Here is a 26439-nt window from a genome sequence, read left to right as displayed (position 1 = left end):
GAAAGTAAATTCTTTATACTATATAGGTTGTGTTAAGCCCCTAATTCTCAGTCACCCTTAGCAATACAGTACAGGTTTTTTTGGCATGTTGAGATGGGAATTCTGGCGAAGTTGTGGAATCATGTGGATTTGGAAATAATGTACTTTTTCCAGTTTCTTATTTAAGATATGCAGATGATGAACAACTGGGATTTTTGAATTTGCATAAATGTGTGGTTTTATTGTTTGGTCTTATCGCACATTATTTAGTACTTTGTTAAATACTGAGAGAAATATTTTAACTACGAGACTAAAACTAGTGCCATCCTGATCCAGAAAGCTGACACTGTATATTCCTTGGTTTTGTTTCTGGTCATTTGCCCTTTGGATCATAATTTGGGCTTTAGATTAAAAAGCTTTGTTTAAAGCGAGAATTGTGGAAGCATAATTTCCCAGAGTTGTTGTTCCAGGGTCCTACTTGGGATATGTAAAAGATGCATAACATTATTTTGTTTTATTTTTATGTAACTTGCATTTGTATATATAAATATATATATATATATATATCCATATATATATATATCCATATAATGTGTGTTTGCTTTTATATCACACTATTAATTAAATCCCAAAAACCTTGATGGTTCAAAGTTTTATATATATATATATATATATATATATATATATATATATATTTATAAGTCTGTACATTTACATAGTTGCATAAAAAGGTAGCACATGTACCTGAATATTTAAAGGAAAACTAGAATGTTAGAAATAAAAACCTATATTCCTAACGTTATAGTGTCCCTTTCCTCATCTGATTTAGTGCCCCCACCCTATTTGCCATAAAATTATCATTATTTTTTAATTTGATTTACCTTTTTCCAACACTGAGACTTGCACAGACTGTCCAGAGAAGGGCTGTTGTGATAATGTAATGGAGGGTAGGTCTGCCCAGAAAATGGAAAGTCACATCCAAAAATATCTAATCAAGGGCTTCATTAGATGCATGATTGTGCATGAGCTGGAACACTTGAATACTTGAACTGACTAGGGGTTTGTTGAGTGTTACATTTGACTGCATGTTAGAAATATTTCCAAGTCAAACGAATTGTCCACAAAACTAAGAGAGGAGATCAACGTCCTTCACAAACAAGGAGCAGGATACAAATAGATAGTGAAGGCACTGAATGTTCCTAGAGACACCTGTGGAAGCATAGGTCACAAGTTCAGACTTTAAGGAACATTAGTTACACTACCTGGATGGGGCAGAAAAAGGAAGCTATCAATGGCCGCAACCAGTTTTCTGAGAAGGCAGGTGTGATAAACTCTCCTTTCCATGTATGTTTGCCACAAACTCCTGGAGGAGTGTGGACGCTGGCCTCCTGCCCACCGACTATGGTCAAGGTCTGGGACACGGTTTGGGAGTTACCTTGCCCAGCTGCCATTAGTAACTTTCCCTTAATGCGAATGGAACCGAACGCTAGCTCTCTGGTGGTCGTTCGCATGAACTAAACTCACAAATAGTCCTCAGCGGTACTTAACCGTGACCGCTATGGAACTAATTTCAGCACAAGGACTTTGTGGGTTCCCAGTCACCTCAGCGGGACTTCGCCGTGAATGTTATGGCATTGTTTTCGGCATGAGGTGACCATGCGGTTCCTGGACAACTTGGTTCGCGGTTTTGAACCACTTTGAAATCCTCCAGAAGGGCGCTTTTTGGAGGGAAGGTACCTAAGACTAAGAGGAACAAAGAGGAACAATGCTAAGAGCCCAACGGAGCACCCCATATTGCGGCCGCAGGAGCTCCCGAAATTTGACCGGCAAAGGCACCAAACACCCTGGAACTATTTTGGGTATAGGATCACGTGTGTAGCTGGTCCGAACTTTAACACGGTGGCGTTTCCCCTAAACTGCATGGATCTGAAACTGGAACTTTTTGGCCCAATGGATCAGTGGTATGTCCGAAGGAAGAAGATTGATGCATTCATTGTGTTGAGCTATTTCAAGTGCTGCTGTTTGATGTGTTCATTGCAAACAGCTGAAATTCTGAACATTTTGACAATAAACCTGATTTTGAATAATTTTGATTACAACTGTACAGAGTGCAGATACACACACTGAAACACATGCAAATACAGAGAATTACATGCTGATAAACAGACATACAGACACACAAACAGATACACATGCAGATACATAAATACAAACACTGACACAAATACAGATACAAACACTGAAACACATGCGGCTGTAAAGACACACAGATACAAACACTGACATACATACAGACACACTCAAAATCACACACAGATACAAACACTGACACAGATACAGAGACACACTCAAAATCACACACAGATACACAGACACACACATTGACACACATGTAGATACACAGACACACATATACAAGTACTGACACACATGCAGATGCACAGAAACATAGATACAAACACTGACACACATACAGTTGCACAGACAAACTGCTACACACACTGACATGTACAGATACACATACTGACACACATACAGATGTACAGATACACAGATACATACACTGAAACACATGCAGATACACAGACACACATATACAAACAGTGACACACATACAGATGCAAACAGTGACACACATGCAAATACACAGACACAATTCAGATCATGGCCGGAGCTTCCTATAAGGCGAACTAGGCAGCTGCCTAGGGCGCCATATAGGAGGGGGCGCCCTGCGACCCCATCGCCTGCCCTTTAAATGCTACAGCCGCCTGAGCTCTCTATAGAGAGCGCTCCGACGGCTGCCGCACTGCCTCACCTCCCCTTCCCTGTAGCGTGGCCGAGCTCCTCTCCGGTCCGTGACTCGGCCGGACTGACAGGAAGTGCACACTGAGAGTGTGCACTTCCTGTCAGTCCGGCCGGGTCGCGGACTGGAGAGGAGCTCGGCCACGCTACAGGGGAGGTGAGGAGAAGATTGGAGGGGAGGGTGGAGAATATTACAGGGAGGGAGGGGGGGAGAGTATTACTTGGAGGGAGGGAGGGGGGGATATTACAGGAAGGGAGGGGGAGAGTATTACAGGGAGGGAGGGAAGGGGGAGAATATTACAGGGAGGGAGGGGGAGAGTATTACAGGGAGGGAGGGGGGAGAGTATTACAGGGAGGAAGGGAGGGGGAGAATATTACAGGGAGGGAGGGGGAGAGAGTATTACAGGGAGGGGGAGTATTACAGGGAGGGGGGAGAGTATTACAGGGAGGGAGGGAGGGGGGAGAATATTACAGGGAGGGGGGGCAAGTATTACAGGGAGGGAGGGGGGAAGAATATTACAGGGAGGGAGGGGGGAAGAATATTACAGGGAGGGAGGGGGAGAATATTACAGGGAGGGAGGGGGAAGAGTATTACAGGGAGGGAGGGGGAAGAGTATTACAGGGAGGGAGGGGGAGAAGAAGAGAAGATTACAGGGGGGGAGAAGAGAAGATTACTGGGAGGGGGGGAGAAGAAGAGAAGATTACCGGGAGGGGGGAGAAGAGAAGATTAGGGGGGAGGAGAAGAGATTACAGGGAGGGAAGGGGGGAGAAGAAAAGAAAATTACAGGGGGGAGGGGAGAAGATTTCAGGGGGGGAGAAGAAGAGAAGATTACAGGGGGGGGAGAAGAGATTACAGGGATGGGGGGAGAAGAAGAGGAGAACACAGGGAACACATGCATCCCTATACACACAGAAACACAACATGCTTCCCTTACACACAGAGAAACACACAATGCATCCATTATACACACACACACACACACACACACACACACAATGCAACCCTTACACATAAAGACAATGCATCCTTTGCACATATACACAGAAACACACAATGCATCCCTTACACACATGCAAACACACACTGCTTCTCTTACACATACACAGAAACACACTTTGCATTCCTTATGCATACAAACACAGATTCACACAATGCATCCCTTACACACAACAAGAAACACACAATACATCCCTTATACACAAACACACGCTGCTTTCTATCCCTTACACAAAAACACACTGCTTCCACTACACACAAACACACTGCATCACCTACACAAACTGGTATCCCTATACACTACATTCCATAAGCACACACATTAGATTCTCTACAGTAACACATAGCACATCCCCTACACACTCCACTCCCTGTGAGCGAACTCATGGGTGGAACATGTAGGTGGACTTATGGGTGGGCCTTATGGGCATACTCACCGTCAGGCCCTGGGGCCTAGACCTTGAGCTGTGTAAGGGGCCCCAAAAAATTGAGCTGCTTGCCGTTCTCCCAGAACATTGAATTTTGTGACCACATTTACAAACAGCCTCCAGAGATCCTGTTCTACACCAGACCAGTGGAACCAGACTGCAGCCAGAGCCCATCACCATCCTCATGTGATTGTAAGTAGGCAATCTAGTATATTATTAGTGACACTAATTCTATAATTAGTAATCTATAATTTACCTCACATTAAAGGGACACTATAGTCCCCAGAACCACTGCAGCTTAATAAAGTGGTTTTGGTGTCTATAGTTTGTCCCTGCAGGCTTTTTAATGTAAACACACACTGTGTGCAGCACTGGCGTTAGTTCATATGGCAGATCATATGGATGGGGCATTGCGATGTCACTGGGGGGTGGGTGGGAGAGGGAAGGGGGGGGGTAGGAGAGCGGGGGGGGGGGCGGCAAATCCTTGCACCGGCCCTGATTCAGATACACTGTTTTACATACACTAAAACACATACAGATGTACAGACACACAGATACAAACACTGCCACACATGCAGATACACAGACACACACTGACACACATGCAGATACACAGATACATACAGATGCACACACTGACACACATACAGATACAAGCCCTACCTGCATACAGACACACAACGACACACATACAGGTCAAAATGGGCCACACGATTAACCTTCACCCTGTTGTTCCTAATCTGTGTGGTGCATAGTAGAGCCCCCATTACCGAATTTTTTATTTTATTTTGCGTACCTCTGGGGGAACTAGAATGTACCACGTTTGGGAACCCCTCTCCTGAAGGATTGAAGTGTTCCTTTTAAGTTTATAAGATGCATTATTTGAACCAATGAATTAGGAGATACATGACGTTGTTATAGAATTATTAAAACCCTTATTAAATTTCCTATTAACTCCATTAACTTCATTACATGACAGATTTTCCTAACAGCATTTAAGAATATTAGAAAGAGAATGTATTTTCTAGAAGGATATGAGTAACACCGGAATTGTCAAGTTCCTGTAATATGAAACATTGTATGCCATAGTTAGATCATAAGAACTGTACTAATGAAATGTGTATTCACTAAGCCTGAGAAACTAACCTTGAAGCTAAAAGGTGCCAAGTACTCAAAATGGCTGGCTGCCAGATCCCCCCTCCCATCGAGCGAGCCTCGTGCTAAACAAGAATGGCGCTTGTATCTTATGTCCACTCCCGTGTCGAAGATGACGACATCCCATGATGGGAGGATGCCCAACTGACCACTTAACCCCTAAGCCAATTAATAATATAGATGGGAGGGCATTTAACTTACCACTTAACACATAGACCAATTAATGATGTTTATTTGTTGTTATCTTGATATTCTATGATGATGTAATATTGCCTTTAAAAGGGTCTGCATACCCGCTTTTTAACCAGATGCCATTAAATTTTCTCGAAGTTCTTTTAACCTGAACTCCATGTGTCAGTGTGAATTTACTTCTGCGTATACGCAATTTAATCATCTCAGATTTGGACAGGAACAGATAGTCATTCAAACATATTTGTTTGCTTAAAATAATCTATATCAACGTTATTACAATATTCTCTCTCTTGGATTCTGGAGAAACAAATGTGGGTGAATTGAATTTCAAAGGACAATTGTCACCTCAAAATATTTTAATGCAATAACTGATTCACTGCCTGCACAGAATTAGGGAAGACCACAGAGTCTTTCACTGTTAATGCACTGTCTGACCCAGGGTGATTGTGAATGGCTGAACAATCCTGTCATGTACTTCATTTAAAAATATATAAACTTGACGAAAGGGTCATTAAAAAATATATATTATTATTATTTTAGTACCAACTTATTGCCCAGCGCTTTACAAAAGTATAAAGGGGGACATTTAACAATAAACAAGACGATTACAAAATGTTACAGGAACAATAGGTAGATGAGGACCGTGCCAAGGGAGCTTACAATCTGACTCTACACTTATTAAAATAAACTTTTGCTTTGACAGTTGTCCTTTCACTTATTGTGATGGGAACTATGGACAGTAATAAAGTTTGATAAACATCTTCTCAGTATATAACCAAAGTTCGAACTACTGGCGCTTTGAACTATAATTAATGGTGTAAGTTTAATTAAAAAAAAAATAGAACAGAGAGAAAAGATACCGCCCAGTATGGAAATCAAGGGGCGTGTCTTTCGGGGGTATTCTCTATCCGAGGGATAGGTTATGGTTGTCCCGTGCTCTGCCTTGTTTTTTAGATAATGGCCAGCGTCCTCGCTGTGTTTCCCTGGGAAAGCCGAGAGCCGAGCGCCAGCTGCTTTACTATTCTCCCAGGGTGCGTCGTTTGTTGTCCCGGACGCTTTGTTGTGAAGTCAAACGTGGAATAACCGGAAGCGTGCGTTCCAGGACCTGTGTGTCTCTGTGCAGCAGGCAGGTATTCTCCCAATAATAACCGTGATATTCTGTGTTCTAGAGTGTGTGCACTGTGTACTAGTATGTCTGCTTCACATACAGGGTTTACTAGAGGAGCATGCACGATGCTGTGGTTACACAGCTAAAGACAGTGCAATATACAACATTTTGGTTTTATACAGTTTATGGAAAAGGAGCTGTGCATAAAGTAATTGTATACTGGTGGTGCTGTTGGTGGTGAGGCTGCATGGCCATTATTTTATAATATATGTATATATAATAGTAGGGAGTTGGGGTCTGGGTGGTAGGGGTTTATGAGTACTAGAGGAAAGAGATCTGCTCATAGTAAATACCATTTAATATTGGATAATTTTGCAGCATGGTGCTGGTAGTTACTGAGGGAAAGGCTTGCTTTATGTTGGTGTTTAAAGTAGGAGTGCTACTGCACTAGATGTGACATTTCCTGCGTACACATTTTTTATAAAATATATATATATTCCATTTTTTTAAAAAATATTGAAACGTATAAAGTGCAACATGCAATGCTTTAGGTTGTTTATGTAAGCTATATATGCTTGAAGGGTAACCACAAGCACCATGACCATTTCAATGATTTGCATACATTGGCTAAGAGTGGTCAGTTTACTCTCTCAGCCAATGAATGGCTGTGGCTTTAGGTGTCTGTAGCTCTGCAAAAGCCGGAAGTGCGCCTCTGGACGACCAGGGAGCACCAGAACCCGACAAACTATTGCTAAATGGTTTGCTCCTTTACCGCGGAACCGGGCCAGAATACTCCTGCCATCGTAACCACTGCTGTGGGCTGTATGTTTATGATGCTTGGAGAAACTCTTTAAATCTATATTTGCTACTCCTTTATGATACATTTTACCATGTGATGTTTTTGTAACCCTTACATAACTTTCTCGTCAACAGCTGTATCCCATTGGTCACATTACTCTTACCAAATCTACATTATGGCTGAGTATGCCAGGGTAAAATCCACTAAATTGGTGTTGAAGGGAGTGAAAAAGAGGTAAGCAGTGTCTTCATTTCTATGAGTGAACGTCAGACTTTTTCCACCTAGGATCATGTCTGCAAGAATAGCTATAGCTATTTGTAGTGCAGCCATGAATATACCCGTGAAATATCTTTCCTATTACTGATTTTCAAATAGTTCTCATTCTATTGCAATGAGTCTTTTGTTACTAAGGAACCCCTCATTTCGCAAAAGAAATTACAGCATTAAATGTCTATTTAATTCTGAAGTATACATGCCATAAAAAGAATGCAAATTTTAAAAAAGATACAGTGTTGGTATGTATCGTGTTAATATTTATAAGAAATCTAAAGTAGAGGTAATTCCTATTTGATTGCCAAGCGCATCAGTTACTAAAACAGCCTTACTTGCAAGACATAACATTGCAGGGTCTGTAAAAAGAAAATCCTGCAGGCCACTAGCATACCTAGAGATTTGCCGCCTGGGGAGGTCCCTAAATTTGACCCTCCCTCTCAGCCTGGTATCATCACGAATCCGTCGCCATGCTTTGAGGAATGCAGGGATATGAGGTGATTCATATCTCTGCCCCCTCCACACAGCTTGCAGCATGCTCCAGAGCCAGTGGGCTGGACGTGTTGGTGAAGTTTGGATACGCTAAATGTATTGACGGACAGAAGAGGAGCGCATTGGGCCCCACAGAGACGCAGATACACAGACATACAGATGGATACACATGCAGATATATCTGTCCTGAGGAAAGTTCACACTGGAACTGAAACGTCGACCTTTTTTTATTTTCAACAACCTGAATAAAAGTAAAGTTTTACTTTTTTTTTACCTTTAACAAGACCTTTAAATGCTATAATTTTTCACATGTATATATTTTTGCGTGCAAGCACCAAGCTCTAACGAGAACACATACTGGAGTGCAGGCATACAGACACTTTATAAACCTCAGAATACTGTATGGATATGGATGGCTAAAAATGTACATTTTACATGTTTGTGTCTTGGTGTGTATCTTTGTATCTGTGCATCTTTGTGTGTAACTGTGTCTATATGTGTATCAATCAGTGTGTATGAGTGTCTACTTGTGTGTGTATATCTTTGTGTATCTGTATATACAGATACACACTGACATAAAGATATATATATATATATATATATGTGTGTAGACACTCTTAAACACAGATACACACAGATTGTGTGTGTATATATCTGTGTCAGTGTGTATCTCTGTATGTGTATCTGTATACACATGCAGATATATACACACACAAGTAGACACTGTTACACACAGATACACATATCTGCCCAGATACACAAAGATGCACACCAAGACACAAATCTGTAAAATGTACATTTTTAGCCACCCTCCTGTTTCCTACGTTTAGGGTGCAGGAGGGTGGCTTCCATGGGGTAAGATAAATTGGCTCAGAATAGTGGGAGTCAGAGGATCTTCCAGGATGTGCTCCCCCTCTCACTGTCTTCCTTCTGCACGGCTCTTTGATTCAGAGGATGTCTAGGTTTGAGGATATGGGTTTGGTTGAGAGATGGAAGCAAGAAATTAGAGTAGGCTATGTGTATTCTTATAAATGCTTCCTCCAGCACCAACTTTGCTTAGTATTTTCTGTCGATCAGATTCTGTAATTAGGTCCATCATAATTACAGTACCTGGCCCTGCTCCAGACTACATCTCCGCTGAGGTTTTGCCAGCATTGTTGTCCGTAAGAGCATTAAGGGAGATGTTGTCCACAATATCCGAAGTGTTGAAGGTTTCCTACTCCTATTCTAGATCAGAGGCGGCTCTAGACTTTATGAGGCCTTAGGCGAAACACAAACATGAGGCCCCACTAACAAAAAAGTGTCACATATACACATTGATGCACTGTCTACCTGTGTATGTGCCTGAGAGTGTGTCTGACAGAGAGTATCCTTGTGTGTGCGAATGTATGTCTCTGTGAGCATGTTTGCGTTTTTGTCTGAGACCCTATGTGTATGGGGTAGCTGATGGTGAGAGGGAGCGGGGGGTGTGATGGTGAGAGGGAGCGGGGGGTGTGATGGTGAGAGGGAGCGGGGGGGTGTGATGGTGAGAGGGAGCGGGGAGTGTGATGGTGAGAGGGAGCGGGGGGTGTGATGGTGAGAGGGAGCGGGGGGTGTGATGGTGAGAGGGAGCGGGGGGTGTGATGGTGAGAGGGAGCAGGGGGTGATGGTAATGTGAGAGGGAGCGGGGGGTGATGGTAATGTGAGAGGGAGTAATGTGAGAGTGAGAGGGGGTAATGCGAGAGTGAGAGGGGGTAATGCGAGAGTGAGAGTGGGGGGCTAATGTGAGAGTGGGGGGCTAATGTGAGAGTGGGGGGCTAATGTGAGAGTGGGGGGCTAATGTGAGAGTGGGGGGCTAATGTGAGAGTGGGGGGCTAATGTGAGAGTGGGAGGGCTAATGTGAGAGTGGGGGGGCTAATGTGAGAGTGGGGGGGCTAATGTGAGAGTGGGGGGGCTAATGTGAGAGTGGGAGGGCTAATGTGAGAGTGGGGGGGCTAATGTGAGAGTGGGGGGGCTAATGTGAGAGTGGGGGGGCTAATGTGAGAGTGGGGGGGCTAATGTGAGAGTGGGGGGGCTAATGTGAGAGTGGGGGGGCTAATGTGAGAGTGGGGGGCTAATGTGAGAGTGGGGGGGGTAATGTGAGAATGGGGGGTAATGTGAGTGGGGGAGGCTGAGGGTGGTGACGGAGGGTTATGCTGAGGGTGGTGATGATGAGGGTGGTGGGGGGCGATGCTGAGGGTGGTGAGGGGCGATGCTGAGGGTGGTGAGGGGCGATGCTGAGGGTGGTGATGCTGAGGGTGGTGGGGGGTGAGGCTGAGGGGGGTGATGTTGAGGGTGGTGGTGGGTGGTGAAGCTGAGGGTGGTGAGGGGTGATGCTGAGGGTGGTGGGAGGTGAGGCTGAGGGTGGTGGGAGGTGAGGCTGAGGGTGGCGGGGGTGAGGCTGAGGGTGAAGGGGTAATGGTGAGGGTGGTGGGGGTGAGGCTGAGGGTGGGGAGGGGTGATGGTGGTGGGGTGAAGCTGAGGGTGGTGGGGGGTGATGGTGGTGAGGCTGAGGGTGGTGATGGTGGGTGATGGTGGTGGGGGTGAAGCTGAGGGTGGTGGGGGGTGATGGTGGTGAGGCTGAGGGTGGTGATGGTGGTGGGGGTGAGGCTGAGGGTGGTGGGGGGTGAGGCTGAGGGTGGTGGGGGGTGATGGTGGTGGGGGGTGATTGGTGATGGTGGTGGGGGTGAGGCTGAGGAGGGGTGATGGTGGTGGGGGTGAGGCTGAGGGTGGTGGGGGGTGAATCTGAGGGTGATGGTGGTGGGGAGTGAGGCTGAGGGTGGTGGGGGGTGATGGTGGTGGTGGGTGGTGAGGCTGAGGATGGTGGGGGGTGATGGTGGTGGGGGGTGAAGCTGAGGGTGGTGGGGGTGATGGTGGTGGTGGGGGTGAGGCTGAGGGTGGTGGGGGGTGATGGTGGTGGTGGGGGTGAGGCTGAGGGTGGTGGGGGGTGGTGGTGGTGGTGGGTGGTGAGGCTGAGGATGGTGGGGGGTGATGGTGGTGGGGGGTGAAGCTGAGGGTGGTGGGGGGTGATGGGGGTGGTGGGGGTGATGGTGGTGGTGGGGGTGAGGCTGAGGGTGGTGGGGGTGATGGTGGTGGGGGGTGAGGCTGAGGGTGGTGGGGGTGATGGTGGTGGGGAGTGAGGGTGGTGGGGGTGAGCCTGAGGGGGGTGGAGGATGATGGGGAGGGAGAGCCTACCTTTCCCTGGTGGTCCAGTGGGCTCCCTGGTGGTCCGGTGGCCACTGCTCACGGTCTGCAGCTCCTCAGAGCTGCAGACTGTGTAATCTCGCGAGATTTCAGAGCGTTGCCATGGTAACCCGCGGCAACGCTCTGATTGGCCAATTCTCGCGAGTCACATGGTCTGCAGCTCTGCACACTGCGGAGCTGCAGACCAGTGTCTGCGGTGGCTGGCCGGGCAGCCAGGAGGGGCCTCGCACCCGGCGGCATACCGGGCAAGCCGCCGGGCCCCCTCCTGGTGTCAGGTCCTCGGTCACTGACCGAGGACCTGACACACTCTGCCAACAGGCGGTTTAGGCGGCCGCGAGGCCCCCGCCAGCGCGAGGCCTTAGGCGGCCGCCTAAACCGCCTAATTAGAGAGCCGCCTCTGTTCTAGATATTATAAGGCTGGTAAAAATCAGTGTCATATAGATTACAATTTTAGCCAGTAGTTTTCTATGGGGAAAAAGCACATATAATTTTAACTTGTCTGAATTATTTACATGGATATCAGGATATTCAATCTTGTTAGCAGAAATCATGGAACTGTGTTTGCGGATCATCTTCATTTTTGTGTTGCTTCACCCAAATAAAACATAACACACATTTATTCTAGAATGCATGTTGCATATGTAAAATATGTGAAGTGACCTTTAAATTTGTATAATATTCTTTTGTATGCGACTCAAACAAATGCTAATTTAACAAACATTTAATATAAATCCATCTGTTGCACAGTAAGAAAAAGAACAAAGATAAGAAAAGAAAGCGAGAGGAGTCTGAAGAGGACAAGCTGGATATTGTTGGTGAGTCTCCAAGAACGGAATGTATTAGGGATCGACCGATATTTTAGAGCCGATAACGATAATCTGTGAACTTTCAGGCCGATAGCCGATAACTTGCCGATATTATGTACATTTACCATTTTGAAAAAATAAACTATTTCTAAAGGTAAATGCACAAAATATGCATGCCACATGTAGTGGATGCAGTGTGTTTAAACAGGGCAGCTGTGTGTGTTTGTGTCGTGTGTGTGTGTGTGTGTGTGTGTGTAGTGGATGCAGTGTGTATATAATGAATGCAGGGAGTGTTTGTGTAGTGTGTGTATAGTGAATGTAGTGTGCGTAAACCTAGAATGGACGGTAGATAAGAACCATTCGGCCCATCTAGTCTGCCCAATTTTCTAAATACTTTCATTAGTCCCTGGCCTTATCTTATACTTAGGATAGCCTTATGCCTATCCCACGCATGCTTAAACTTCTTTACTGTGTTAACCTCTACCACTTCAGCTGGAAGGCTATTCCATGCATCCACTACCCTCTCAGTAAAGTAATACTTCCTGATATTATTTTTAAACCTTTGTCCCTCTAATTTAAGACTATGTCCTCTTGTTGTGGTAGTTTTTCTTCTTTTAAATATAGTCTCCTCCTTTACTGTGTTGATTCCCTTTATGTATTTAAATGTTTCTATCATATCCCCCCTGTCTCGTCTTTCCTCCAAGCTATACATGTTAAGATCCTTTAACCTTTCCTGGTAAGTTTTATTCTGCAATCCATGAACCAGTTTAGTAGCCCTTCTCTGAACTCTCTCTAAGGTATCAATATCCTTCTGAAGATACGGTCTCCAGTACTGTGTACAATACTCCAAGTGAGGTCTCACCAGTGTTCTGTACAATGGCATGAGCACTTCCCTTTTTCTCAATCACACAAAAATAAATTCAGCGCGAAAGCAAAGTGATAATAGTCCAAAAGCAGCTGGAACACCAATGCGGAGTCTCTCTTTTCCGATCAGAAAATTGGATAAAAACAGGGGGGGGGGGAGCGCTGCACCTACCCCCTTGTTTTTATCCCACTTCCCTCTTTCTACTGCTAATACATCTCCTTATACAACCAAGCATTCTGCTAGCATTTCCTGCTGCTCTATTACATTGTCTGCCTACCTAATAGTGCAGTGTGTGTGTGTAGTGTGCGTAAAGTGAATGCAGTGTGTGTGTAGTGTGCGTAAAGTGAATGCAGTGTGTGTGTAGTGTGCGTAAAGTGAATGCAGTGTGTGTGTAGTGTGCGTAAAGTGAATGCAGTGTGTGTGTAGTGTGCGTAAAGTGAATGCATTGTGTGTGTAGTGTGCGTAAAGTGAATGCAGTGTGTGTGTAGTGTGCGTAAAGTGAATGCAGTGTGTGTGTAGTGTGCGTAAAGTGAATGCAGTGTCTGTGTAGTGTGCGTAAAGTGAATGCAGTGTGCGCAGGGCCGGTGCTAGGATTTTTAGTTACACAGGCGAAGATGCATTTTGGCGCCCCCAACCCTCATTTAAAAAAAAAAAAATGCATCTTCACCTGTGTGTCTTTCCTCCCAAGCCACAGGCACACAGGCATCATTTTTCAGTCACACAGTCAAAGTCATACAGGTACACTGTCATACAAAGACAGCAATAATCATACAGAGACATACAGTCAGAGACATACATGCATACAGAGACATGCAGGCATATAAAGACATACATGCATACCATCATACAGACACATACATACAGACAGGCATACAGAAACATACATACAAAGACATTCAGGCACATACATACAGGCATAAAGAAACATACATACAGAGACATACAGGCATGCAGACACATACATACATACATACATACATACATACATACATACATACAGGCATACAAAGACATACACACATACAGATGCATGCATACAGAGACATAACGTCATACAGACACATACATATAGACAGGCATACAGACACATACATACATACAGAGGCATACCGTCATACAGACACATACATACATACAGAGGCATACCGTCATACAGACACATACATACATACAGAGGCATACCGTCATACAGACACATACATACAGAGGCATACCGTCATACAGACACATACATACATACAGAGGCATACCGTCATACAGACACATACATACATACAGAGGCATACCGTCATACAGACACATACATACATACAGAGGCATACCGTCATACAGACACATACATACATACATACATACAGAAACATGCATACAAAGGCATACAGAGACACACACATACGTACATACAGAGACATAAAGGCATACAGTTGCATACATGCATACAGAGACATATATACAGACATTCAGAGACATATATACAGACATTCAGAGACATATATACAGACATTCAGAGACAAACATACATCCAGTTACATACATGCATACAGAGACATACGTACAAGACATACAGGCATACGGACACATACATACATACAGAGGCATACCGTCATACAGATACATACATACAGACAGGCATACAGAAAAATACATACACACACACAAACTCACAGACACATACTCGAACACACACACACTGACAGACACACATACTCACATGCGCACACACACACTGACATACTCACACACACCGACACACACTCACTCACACACACTGACAGAGACACACACACACACACACACACACACACACACTGACAGACACACACACACTGACAGACACACACACACACTGACAGACACACACACACACTGACAGACACACACACACACTGACAGACACACACACACACTGACAGACACACACACACACTGACAGACACACACACACACTGACAGACACACACACACACTGACAGACACACACACACACTGACAGACACACACACACACTGACAGACACACACACACACTGACAGACACACACACACACTGACAGACACACACACACACTGACAGACACACACACACACTGACAGACACACACACACACTGACAGACACACACACACACTGACAGACACACACACACACACTGACAGACACACACACACACTGACAGACACACACACACACTGACAGACACACACACACACTGACAGACACACACACACACTGACAGACACACACACACACTGACAGACACACACACACACTGACAGACACACACACACACTGACAGACACACACACACACTGACAGACACACACACACACTGACAGACACACACACACACTGACAGACACACACACACACTGACAGACACACACACACACTGACAGACACACACACACACTGACAGACACACACACACACTGACAGACACACACACACACTGACAGACACACACACACACTGACAGACACACACACACACACACACACTGACAGACACACACACACACTGACAGACACACACACACACTGACAGACACACACACACACACACACTGACAGACACACACACACACTGACAGACACACACACACACACACACTGACAGACACACACACACACTGACAGACACACACACACACTCACACACACTGACAGACACACACACACACTGACAGACACACACACACACTGACAGACACACACACACACTGACAGACACACACACACACACTGACAGACACACACACACACACACACTGACAGACACACACACACACACACACTGACACACACACACACACACACTCACTCACACTCACATATACACACACAGTAATTAATAATAAATTAAATTTAAATGTCCCACCCAGCCTCCCTACCTGGAGTGCTGGCGTGGGTCTCTCATTGGTGGTCCAGTGAGGCTGCTGGGAGGCGTGCGGCTGAAGTTGATTAGGAGGCGTCGAGGGAGCTCTCTGATCTCTCTGACCGGCTCCCTCGCAGGCTGTTTTCTGATGCCGCGGGAGCCGGAATATGATGTCATATTCCGGCTCCCGCGGCATCAGCAAAAGGCGCGCGAGGGAGCCGGTCAGAGAGATCAGAGAGCTCCCTCGCCGCCTCCTAATCAACTTCAGCCGCACGCCTCCCAGCAGCTCCGGGGATCCAGGAGGTGACCAGGCAGAAGGGAGCACTTCCCTCCTGCCGGTAACTGGAATTTTGCGCCGCCAGAGCCGGTGCGCCCTAAGGCGGCCGCCTGTGCCGCCTTATGGACGCGCCGGCCCTGAGTGTGCGTATAGTGAATGCAGTGTGTTTGTGTAGTGTGCGTATAGTGAATGCAGTGTGTTTGTGTAGTGTGCGTATAGTGAATGGAGTGTGTGTGTATAGTGAATGCAATGTGTTTGTGTAGTGTGTGTGTGTTTCTGAACGGATGTAATTTGTGTAAAATGGGGGCCAGGGAAGGGGGCTCTGGCATTCCTTGGTGGTCCAGTGTCATGGACTGAGCAGTGGGGGGGTCCGCAGCAAGCTGTTACTTACCCTCCCTTCAGCTCCCCTGTGTAAATCTCGTGGACTGCGTGCCGCGCGGAGCGTTGCCACGGTAACCCGTGGCAACACTCTGCGGCCGCGGGACTCGCAAGATTTACAGAGGTAGCTGAAGGGAAGGTAAGAAACAGCTTGCTGCGGGCCCCCCAGGACCGCTGGGCTTGTAATGAGCCCGGTCGTCCTGGTTTGTATTATCGGCAATATCTGTATCTCTATTGGCCGATACCGATATTGCCAAAAATACAGAATATCGGAAGATAATATCGGTAAAACCGATAATCTGTCGATCCCTAGAATGTATCTATATATTAATGTTTTATTGTGTACCATTCATGGCGCAGTGATGTCAACTTGACTAATTCGTTCATAAAAATTGGTGGTTATTCTTCAACCGGCAACTTTAACCACTGACTGGTAGCCTACAGCTTCAATGCATTACATTTTATAGAATGTATACTACTCCCTACACTGGTTCGGTCAAGACTGTCTTTAGGGTAATCTGAATAATAGCAATTAGGAGTGGGTTATATTCAATGAAATGCAACTAGAAGTAGAAGCCTTTAGAATCTTACCTTTTAGTATTCTCAGACATTTCTCCTCGAGTGGTAGAGATTATGACAAGGCTAGACAAATTTGCTTTGAATCTAAAACTGGCCCCCTAACTTTCATCTAACAAAGCTTTATCTTCAGTGACAAAAATACAACTCTTAAAGAGATATTAGTCACCAGAACCACTACAGCTTAATGTAGTAGTTCTGGTGTCTGTAGCATATCCCTGCAGGCTTTTCAATGTAAACACTGCCTTCTCAGAAAAAAGGCAGTGTTTACATTGCTGCCTAGTAACACTTCTAGTGGCAGTCACTCAGGTGGCCATTAAAGTGTTTCCTATCGCAGTGCTGCCAATGTACAATGTGCAGCACCTACATTCACCGTCTCCACGCTCTGCATGGAGGCGCTGAGCATCCCCCATAGAGATGCATTGATACAATGCATCTCTATGGGGAGATACTGATTGGTGCAGCGTTTTGCACAATATCCTCCCAATGCTTTACTGCTGGAAAGCACTGGATTGGGCGAGATCAGCAAACTCTTTAGAACTGGTACTTTAAGGGAAAACTCCACATATATTTTTGCAGGTAAGCAACGTGTAAACAGAATAGATTTCCAAAATTGGTTTGCACTGATTATTTTTCCCTCTTACCCTTGGCTTTCTGACATCACTTAGATTTTGTAACAGGGTTTAGTGGAGAGGTATTTTGGTCAATGTGTGTGTGTGTATATAATTTGCACGGAATCTAGCAAAATTGAAGTCCCTATTTGAATGGCTTTTTGAAGATTGATCTTTATTAATTTTGTTTCATCCTCTTTCAGGAAACTGGTGGACTGTCAAAAACTTTGGTGAAATTTCAGGAACAGTTGCTATCGAAATGGACAAAGGAGCTTACATTCATGCTTTAGACACTGGTCTCTTCACAATTGGAGCACCACACAACGGTTAGTATTTAGCCGTTTGGGGGGTTGTTGGTTTTGTTCGAAGAACATTTTTTTTTTTGGTTTTTTTTTATATTATTATTATTATTATTATTGCAAATTTCATAATTCACCTTTTTTGTCTATATTCCTGAAACTGAAGTGCATTCTATGCGTAATGTGTAAAAATATACCTAAACCTGTTGTGCCGCTATATACTCCCGGCGGGTCCTCTTCAGCTTCTGGCACTTCTGCTCAAGAAGACAATGTCACTGCTGAACTCTCATGCATGCGCCAGTATGCAACATCAAAGTCCTAGGGATCCTCTGTAAATAATGCTAAATCCTTGCAGCCGTCACTGTGACAGCAGGTGGAATGACACTTCCAGACAGTAATAGTTCTGCGCAGTGTGTAGAAGTGTTAGGCGTAGGAAACATCCCTACTTTGTCTTTATCCCTTTACCGGATTGGAATTTCTTTTTTTGTAAATTCTTTATTATGACGATCAGGTGAGTACAGAATCATATACATACACCACAACAGTGTAAATGTGCATAGAATCAAGTCGGATAGTGGTATTGATAATAAGCATTATTGTCTTTTGACCACCTGACATGCATCAAGCATCATGAAAGCATTCAATCAATAGGATATAGGTAATTCTAACAATTTTAGGTGAGTGCATACTTTGAAGCAGAAGCAGTTTCAATAACAATAATAACAGAATACAAACAAGGGGATATTTCCGAGCCCTATTCTATGGTTCTTCTGGAGAATGAAGCGTATAGATCTGACAGCAAAAAAAAACAAGGTAATAGCTTCAATATCAAAAATATGTGACATATTGAGCAGAAAAGCCTTCACATCCTCGATTAGAGACACCTGACCTATAGGCTATAAAGCTTATGATATGAAATTATTCGCTTAGCTAGGTGTATTGTTATGGAATCAAGAATTCGGGTTCCAATTACACTTCACTGTTGAAAAAGCGACTCCCCAATTCCGAGCTTTAACTTGGGATCCCCTATAGAAAGTAGCCCCAGGGGTCACTTGTGCAATAGAAGTAGCTTGGTTGTGTCTGTCTGTTGGTATAGCCCTTCAGTCAGGTGCCTGTTGTGTCGCCCTGAGATATCGTGGAGCGGGTGTGGAAATCCCATCCTCCCGTCAGTTAGGGTCTACGTAGAGCAACATGTGTTAAAGTGCGCCCAGGCATCCTCGAACCCAATGTGTTGTGGTGTGCGCTATGTCCCTCCAGTTCCTGGTCGTGAAAGGTAGACATACCACGGGGTCCAGGTGGCGACGTGTTTGGTGCTCCTCCCTAGCAGATCCGCGTACCGCGCCTCAGCCGTATGTATTTCCTCCACTCTCTGAAGCATTCTGCTATAGTCGGTGGTTGGGTCTGTTTCCATCTAGCTGGTATAGATGCTTTCGCCGCGTTAAGCAGGTGCCGTAATATCGATCGCTTGTACTGGGCTATCGAGCCTTCCATGTAATGAAGTAGGGCCCGGATTGGAATTTCAGTAAAGCTCCAACACAGTCAATTTGAGTATTTTATTTTTTTTGTTTTGGGCAGTAATTGGTCCCTCGCCTTCCCACTTATATTAAAGTAAAATCAGTTTTACACTTACCTGGAATTCCGTGCTGGGGAAGATTCCCTTGCTGGTTTCCATATCCTCTCCAACATCACTGCTTTCCTCGCAAGGTCCATTAAATGCATTTGATTGGTGCTTGGAGTCTGTATGCGCAGAATTTTGATGCTGGAGATTTGACAGCGTCATTATGGAGTTATTGGTCAGCTAGGAACAGCAAACCTGGGCTGTTTAATATCAACTTTGTGCTTTCTGACGTTAGTTTGCACAACGTGCTTGCGACAAGCGATCACCCAAGTTCTCCCCACAGCCTGTCCTTCTGGATGTCCCTCCAGCGAGGCATTGTGACATCACCAGTAAAGGATTGGGATGCTCGAAGAACCTGCCCTCAAGGCTACAGTTCTAGCATTATTTATTTATTTTAACATTTGGGAGGTAGATGGTTCGGATTGCTCTGGCAAAAATGTTATTTTATTAAAATAATATTTTTGGGGGTTGGAGTAACTCGTTAAAAATATGATGTACTTTTGGCATTAGTTGATGTATCACATTAAAGGACCACTCTAGGCACCCAGACCACTTCAGCTTAATGAAGTGGTCTGGGTGCCAGGTCCAGCTAGGGTTAACTATTTTTTTTATAAACATAGCAGTTTCAGAGAAACTGCTATGTTTATCAATTAATTAAGCCTTCCCCTATTTCCTCTAGTGGCTGTCTCACTGACAGCCGCTAGAGGCGCTTGCGTGATTCTCACTGTGAAAATCACAGTGAGAGCACGCAAGCGTCCATAGGAAAGCATTATGAATGCTTTCCTATGTGACCGGCTGAAGCGCGCGCAGCTCTTGCCGCGCGTGCGCATTCAGCCGACGGGGAGGAACGGAGGCGGAGAGGAGGAGGAGAGCTCCCCGCCCAGCGCTGGAAAAAGGTAAGTTTTACCCCTTTTCCCCTTTCCAGAGCCGGGCGGGAGGGGGTCCCTGAGGGTGGGGGCACCCTCAGGGCACTCTAGTGCCAGGAAAACAAGTATGCTTTCCTGGCACTAGAGTGGTCCTTTAAATGTGTAGCCTACCTGATATGCAATATTAATATTTGGAATAGATTTAAACTTTGGACGTTGTTTGTGGTAAAAGATCAGTATTTAGTCACGTTGGGTGCTGCTAATCCCAGGTACATCTTCTATATAAAGGAATTGTTTTAGATTGTGTGTTGCTTGGCTTCAGTACTGAACCAACCCAGCTAAGGAAATGAATTGACCGTGCATATTGTCGCATATGTAAAACGGCCTGTTTATCCTAGCTTTTATTTAGTGAGCCAGTAAGATCAGAGTAAGCACTAGAGCTAAATCCTCCAGTAGCATAAAATTCATATTTTCTAGATTAAAAAATAAATACATTCTCAAAAGGAAGAGGCAGATGTAGTTAGTTACGATGCCATGTTAGTAAAGAAAATTGCATACCTTCTGTTTGGTTAGGAGTAGATTTCATTATTTACCGTGTGAAAGAGGCTATTTTGCCCTGTTAAACATGCCATTTCAAATGTAGACTTCTGAATGCAAAATGCTAGTTTTTTTTTGTTTTGTTTGTTTATATATATATATATGTGTATAGTTTTTGATCTCTTTTGCCGACAGGTGATGAAGGACCTTCTCCACCAGAGCAGTTTACTGCAATCAAGTTGTCTGATACCAGGTCATTTCTGACTTTTATTTTTTTTATTCTTTGGTTTCACTTCACATAAAAAGCAAAAACTGTTATAAAAGGTAAGGTAAGTATGCTCAAAAAGTTAGGTCCCTAATGAAGGCAGCATATAAATGTAAAATAAAGTACATGAACTGAATCATTTTGTATTTTTGATAACTTCTCAATGTTCCATGGAGGCGGTATAATACTGAATAAGAGATATGGTCTGCGTTTGTACCACCTGAGGCAGACTGGTACGGCTATATCATCGTATGTTACTGCATAAAGGCAGCTATTAATAAGGTTGAATAACCTATCTAGCTGAGGGTGGACAGGGTGTAAGTACCCTGTACAAACTATGACCTTAAAACAAAAGCTGAATAAAAAAGAAACGTCAAAGTATGAGCACAGTGTGCCCCAATGAGTGAGTCAGGTAGTGTCAGCTGCAGGAGGGTCCAGAGGGGACATCCTGAGAATGTTTCACTTGTGGGGTGTTTGATCTATTGCACGGAGCCCCGTGTTTGCAAGAGAGTCCTGAGGTATGTTCAGAGAGGTCAGCAGCGCCTTCACTTCAGTCATGTCGTGTATCATGTGTTTATCTTCATCCTTGAGGACCAGGAGCATATGTGCTGAGTGCCATCGGTATTGAATTTGATGTTTTCGGAGCAAAGTCATGCGGGGAGCTAATGTGCGCCTCCACGCCATAGTGCCACCTGAGCTATCGTCGTAGAAAGTGAGAGACATAGCCTCAAAGGCGTAAGGAATATGGCCACAAACTGCTGCTACCACTGCAGCCTTTTCTTTATGTTGGAAGCGGACCACCAGGTCTCGAGGTGTCTCACCAGGAGCTCTGGACGACTTGGGGACACGAACGAATCCCTACAGCCCCACTGCTTTTCCTTGTCTTGGGGGCCGTAGTGCAGCAAACAGGCGCCTCAGGATATGGGGCAGCTCTGCAGCTGGTATATCCTCCCTGATGTCTTCAATTTCTGCTAATTGTCGGCCTTTCGTTTTGGTTCTGCAGGTCTTTGATCTTCTGCTGTAGAAAGGTGAGTTGTTGGGCTTGCTCCCTAGCAGTAGTCTCCAGGGTCCCCATTCTGCTCGACAGTCCCTGGATGTCTCTGCTGATTTTGGTGGTGTCCGGTAGAATAGTGACCTGGAGGCCAGCCAGTAGTGTCTTTAGCACCATTGTGGTCACCGGAGTGGAGTCGGATGTTCACAGGTGCTGGGTCTGGAGGGCGCGTAATGGGAAGTTCCTCCATGTCCTCCTCAACTGAGAAATCATCAGAAAACTCAGAGTAGGCCTCAGGCTAGGTGGCCATATTAGGCCCAGCCGTGCCGCTTGCTTGGCGGAAGAGATCCCCTATGTGCAGACCCGGTTGCGGCTCTTCCAGCTAGGTAAGTTGGGTTTTAGGGTCGTGAAAAGTGTAGAAATATCTCCAGTTGCACAAAGCTTTCTAAGATCTTATCTGCTCAGCTTGGGTGCCCATGAAGGCACAATAGGGAAAGTTATTATCAGTTAGATCTATTTCCCTTTACCTCTGCCATTCTTTCCTCCCCTGTCACTCAGCACTTTATCAGTTCAATTGTAACAACATCGCTAACAAACTTACATTTTCATCTATACAGTAACAAAATGTTATTGTTTATACACACATGAGCACATATAGATTGAACAAGTGACTTAGCCACTTCTATACCTCTTCAACATGAGTGTGATATAACTTTTTTTTTTTTTTTATCTTGGACAACCCGCAGTACATCCCTATTTAGGAGGCTATTCTGCTAATAATACCTAAATTAGTACTGCTATCTGTTCAAATTATTTTTGGATTGTTGTATTGTCTATGTTGTTTTAGTATTCTTCTGATCAGTCTAAGTTAATTAGTAGAAGCCCATCAGTTGGACTTTTTTTATCCAGTACCTAGTAAAAGTTAATTTTTAAGTACTGTGTTTTTTTTTTTCCATATGCAGTATCTGACTAAATCTACCTGTCACATTGGAAATCCTCTTTTCTTTTTTTTTTTTTCTTTTCCTCTCTTCTTTCTGTGTTACAAACTTTTCTCAGGGGTTATCCCCCAATTTGGAGGACACGCCAACATCTTCTCCTGTCTTCTTTTTCTTTCTTTCTTTTTTTTTTTTTTTTTTTTAATCTAAATAGACTCCAGTCACCCTCACAACTACAAATCACTGAAGTAGTCATTTTGGGCCTCAGTTACATGCTGTACTGTACTAGGCACTTGAGCATACATTCACAGCTCATGCTAGCTGTATACAGAGCTGGCTACTCCAGCCTTCAATAAGTCACAGCAGTGTCCTGGGGCTGCTAGACTCCCACCATGGTATCTAAGCTTGATCAGTGCTATCCCTACAGCTTGCTAATAAATGATTAATTAGTATTATTTTAAAAACCCATCATCCCACATAAGCGGCTCCTGGACATCTGGTTAGTCATCGTTCAGCTTCCTAAAATCTTTACAGAATGTCTAAATAAAAAAGGCATTTTTATAATTATTGGTAAACTGTTAAATTCACATTTTTTTATACTTTAGTATCATAATCATTTTTAAAAAAAGGGATTATGGGGTCAAACTGGAGTGCCAATTGAAACATTGCTTACTGGTAGGATATAAGAAAAGGAAGAGACTGAAAAGGGATTACAGAGAGGTCCTCCCAATTATCAGTCCCTATACCCCAAGAGAAGATGTGTTCATAATTTATGGCTGAAAATTGCCAGTGTAGAACATAAATGAAATATATGAAAAATAATAATTTTTTATTAATCCCTCTTAGGGAAAAGAAAATAATAAACAACAAATATTAGTAATAAAAGTGTATGTACAGTGAAAGAGTGTAAAAAAAATAGGAATCATCTGTTATGTACTAAATATGCAACACACCCTAAAAGCACAGCTCCTAAAAATGGTTGCTGAGATAGAAGTGTAGATTGTAGTATGATTGCAACAATGTCTCAGCAGCCAATGTAGCTATTGGTGTGTGTAAAGAGAGGAAATAAGTATCTCCCTAAAATATATCAGTAAGTAACCAAGTTACTATAAAGGGGGAAATAACCAGAATCAAGGGTGGACTGGGGGTGATAGGGTATGAACAGAAAATGGCAACATACTCTGACTAAAACAAGATCGTCAGAGTAGTAGTTGGTAATGCTATAGTATCAAAGGTACCCCTCAGCCGAAAAAAAAACCCTGTATGGTGGATATATAAAGCATAATCTAGATCCCCAGTATAGTGGATAATAGGATGTAAGTTAAATAAGCTTATCATCCCATAATAGGGATCTGAAATGACGAGAGAGCCTTAAAATATTGTCAACTCCTAAGACTCTGTCAGTTAGGATACTCAGAGAGAAATAGTATAAACGCTGCTCATATGTGTTAATGCAGTCCTGAATTCTAATATCAAGTATAATTGCTAAAGTAGCGAAAAACCAGGAGGAGCAGACTTAAAATCCTAAGTCCTAGTGCGTGAAAAAGACCCTCTCCTAATTAAAGTACAGCAGGCAGATTCCTAATCTAATCTATGACCAAGTGGTCCCGGTAAAAGCTCAACGCGCGTTTCGGCGCTGGCGTTGCGCCTTTGTCAAGAGCGTAGGATCTACATACGTTTGCTTAGATTTTATGTAGTAACTACAACATGCATAGTATCCATAATTAAACAGGGTTTATTATTTCATTAAAGGATTGCACTGAAATCTGGTTATGGGAAGTATATTGGTATAAATTCAGATGGCCTTGTTATTGGGCGTGCTGACGCCATTGGAGCAAGAGAACAGTGGGAACCTGTGTTTCAAAATGTAAGTATTTGTGTTTGTCAAGAGTATTTATGTATATATGTAAATTTAAACTTGTGACCAATCTAGCTGTTATTGTAATGAACTTTATAGTATATATTACGTTTTATATACTGGTATGTTTTTTGTAATTGTTTTTTTTTTTCTAAATGTCTAACTGTAAATATTCCTGTTTTATTTACAGGGTAAAATGGCTCTGCTTGCTTCCAATAGCAGTTTTATCAGTTGCAATGAAGAAGGGGATTTAGCAGCACAGAATAGAACTGCTGGAGAAGGAGAAATGATAAAGGTATTTGCATTTATAGCTATATTTTTTTCCTCTTGGAGTAGTGACCTAAAATATAAACTCTAGGAAGATATTTTAGATAATACACTCTAGAGGAAATGCAGTCCACCATGCATTTGTGTTTTTTATTGGAGATAATCGAATTTTCCAGCATATCTTTCTCAAATTTGGGCTTGACGGACCAATACATACCTCCTTATTGTCCAATCTTTGCAAAACAAGCATGGCACAGAAAACCGAATGGTAAATATTCATTGTGTGTACTTACCATGCAGCCCTGTCTCATTCACCCTGTAGAGTTCTTGCTTCCAAATAGGAATGGACTAAAACAAAAGAAGAGACTAGCAACTACTTCCTAATATAAAGCTTCAATGTGCACAATGCAAGTCAAAATGAAAAAAAAATTATTATATGTTCTAAAACAAAACCACAAAAGCAAAAACATACAATATTTGAGAACAGGCAAATACTTAATAGCATGTTCTTCAGTTTGTCCCCACTCAGGTCTCAAACGAATTTTGTTCACATGCGCCATTAAAAAAGAAAATCTTAGCCTGTCCCACCTACAAGGGTAATCCAGATCCAAAATTCTGTCAGGCTCTCTGCGCAAGATATTCTCTGGTCTCCTGAGATGTAGCTGGTCTAAGCATTGTGAGCACTTGGTCCACCTCTAGATCAACCTTTTAACATGGGGACACAATAAACAAGAGCTTTTACCTTAAATGCTGCTATTTTTGTTTGCATACAACATGCTAGAAGCCCTTCTTTTGATTGATCTTCTCCTACCAGAAATATGATTTCTTCTTGTAGACTAAATTATTCTTACGATGTTAAAAGAACACAACTAGGATAATTGTTTATGCGTTTTAAAGTCCAGTCTTTCCAAAATCCAAACGGACTGTGTTGGCATTATAAGCAAGGGAAACTAGGCATTTTGTATTGCAGGAC

The 26439-nt window shown here is 43.8% G+C and overlaps 1 protein-coding gene across 1 annotated transcript in view; it reads left to right on the top strand.

The window, feature by feature from the left end:
* The first annotated feature begins 6613 nt into the window (after positions 1-6613).
* Positions 6614-26439, top strand: part of FRG1 (FSHD region gene 1) — a 30510-nt gene continuing 10684 nt past the window's right edge. The window contains exons 1-7 of the mRNA XM_063459988.1: positions 6614-6683; positions 7595-7694; positions 12192-12259; positions 18034-18156; positions 21346-21403; positions 25094-25208; positions 25390-25494. Coding sequence (XP_063316058.1) covers positions 7636-7694; positions 12192-12259; positions 18034-18156; positions 21346-21403; positions 25094-25208; positions 25390-25494 — 528 coding nt within the window. The 5' untranslated portion in view covers positions 6614-6683; positions 7595-7635. The remainder of the gene's footprint in view (positions 6684-7594; positions 7695-12191; positions 12260-18033; positions 18157-21345; positions 21404-25093; positions 25209-25389; positions 25495-26439) is intronic.

The sequence above is a fragment of the Pelobates fuscus genome, chromosome 6 (assembly GCF_036172605.1).
Source record: "Pelobates fuscus isolate aPelFus1 chromosome 6, aPelFus1.pri, whole genome shotgun sequence".
Classification (NCBI taxonomy): Eukaryota; Metazoa; Chordata; class Amphibia; order Anura; family Pelobatidae; genus Pelobates; species Pelobates fuscus.
This window is presented reverse-complemented; position numbering and strand designations above follow the sequence as displayed.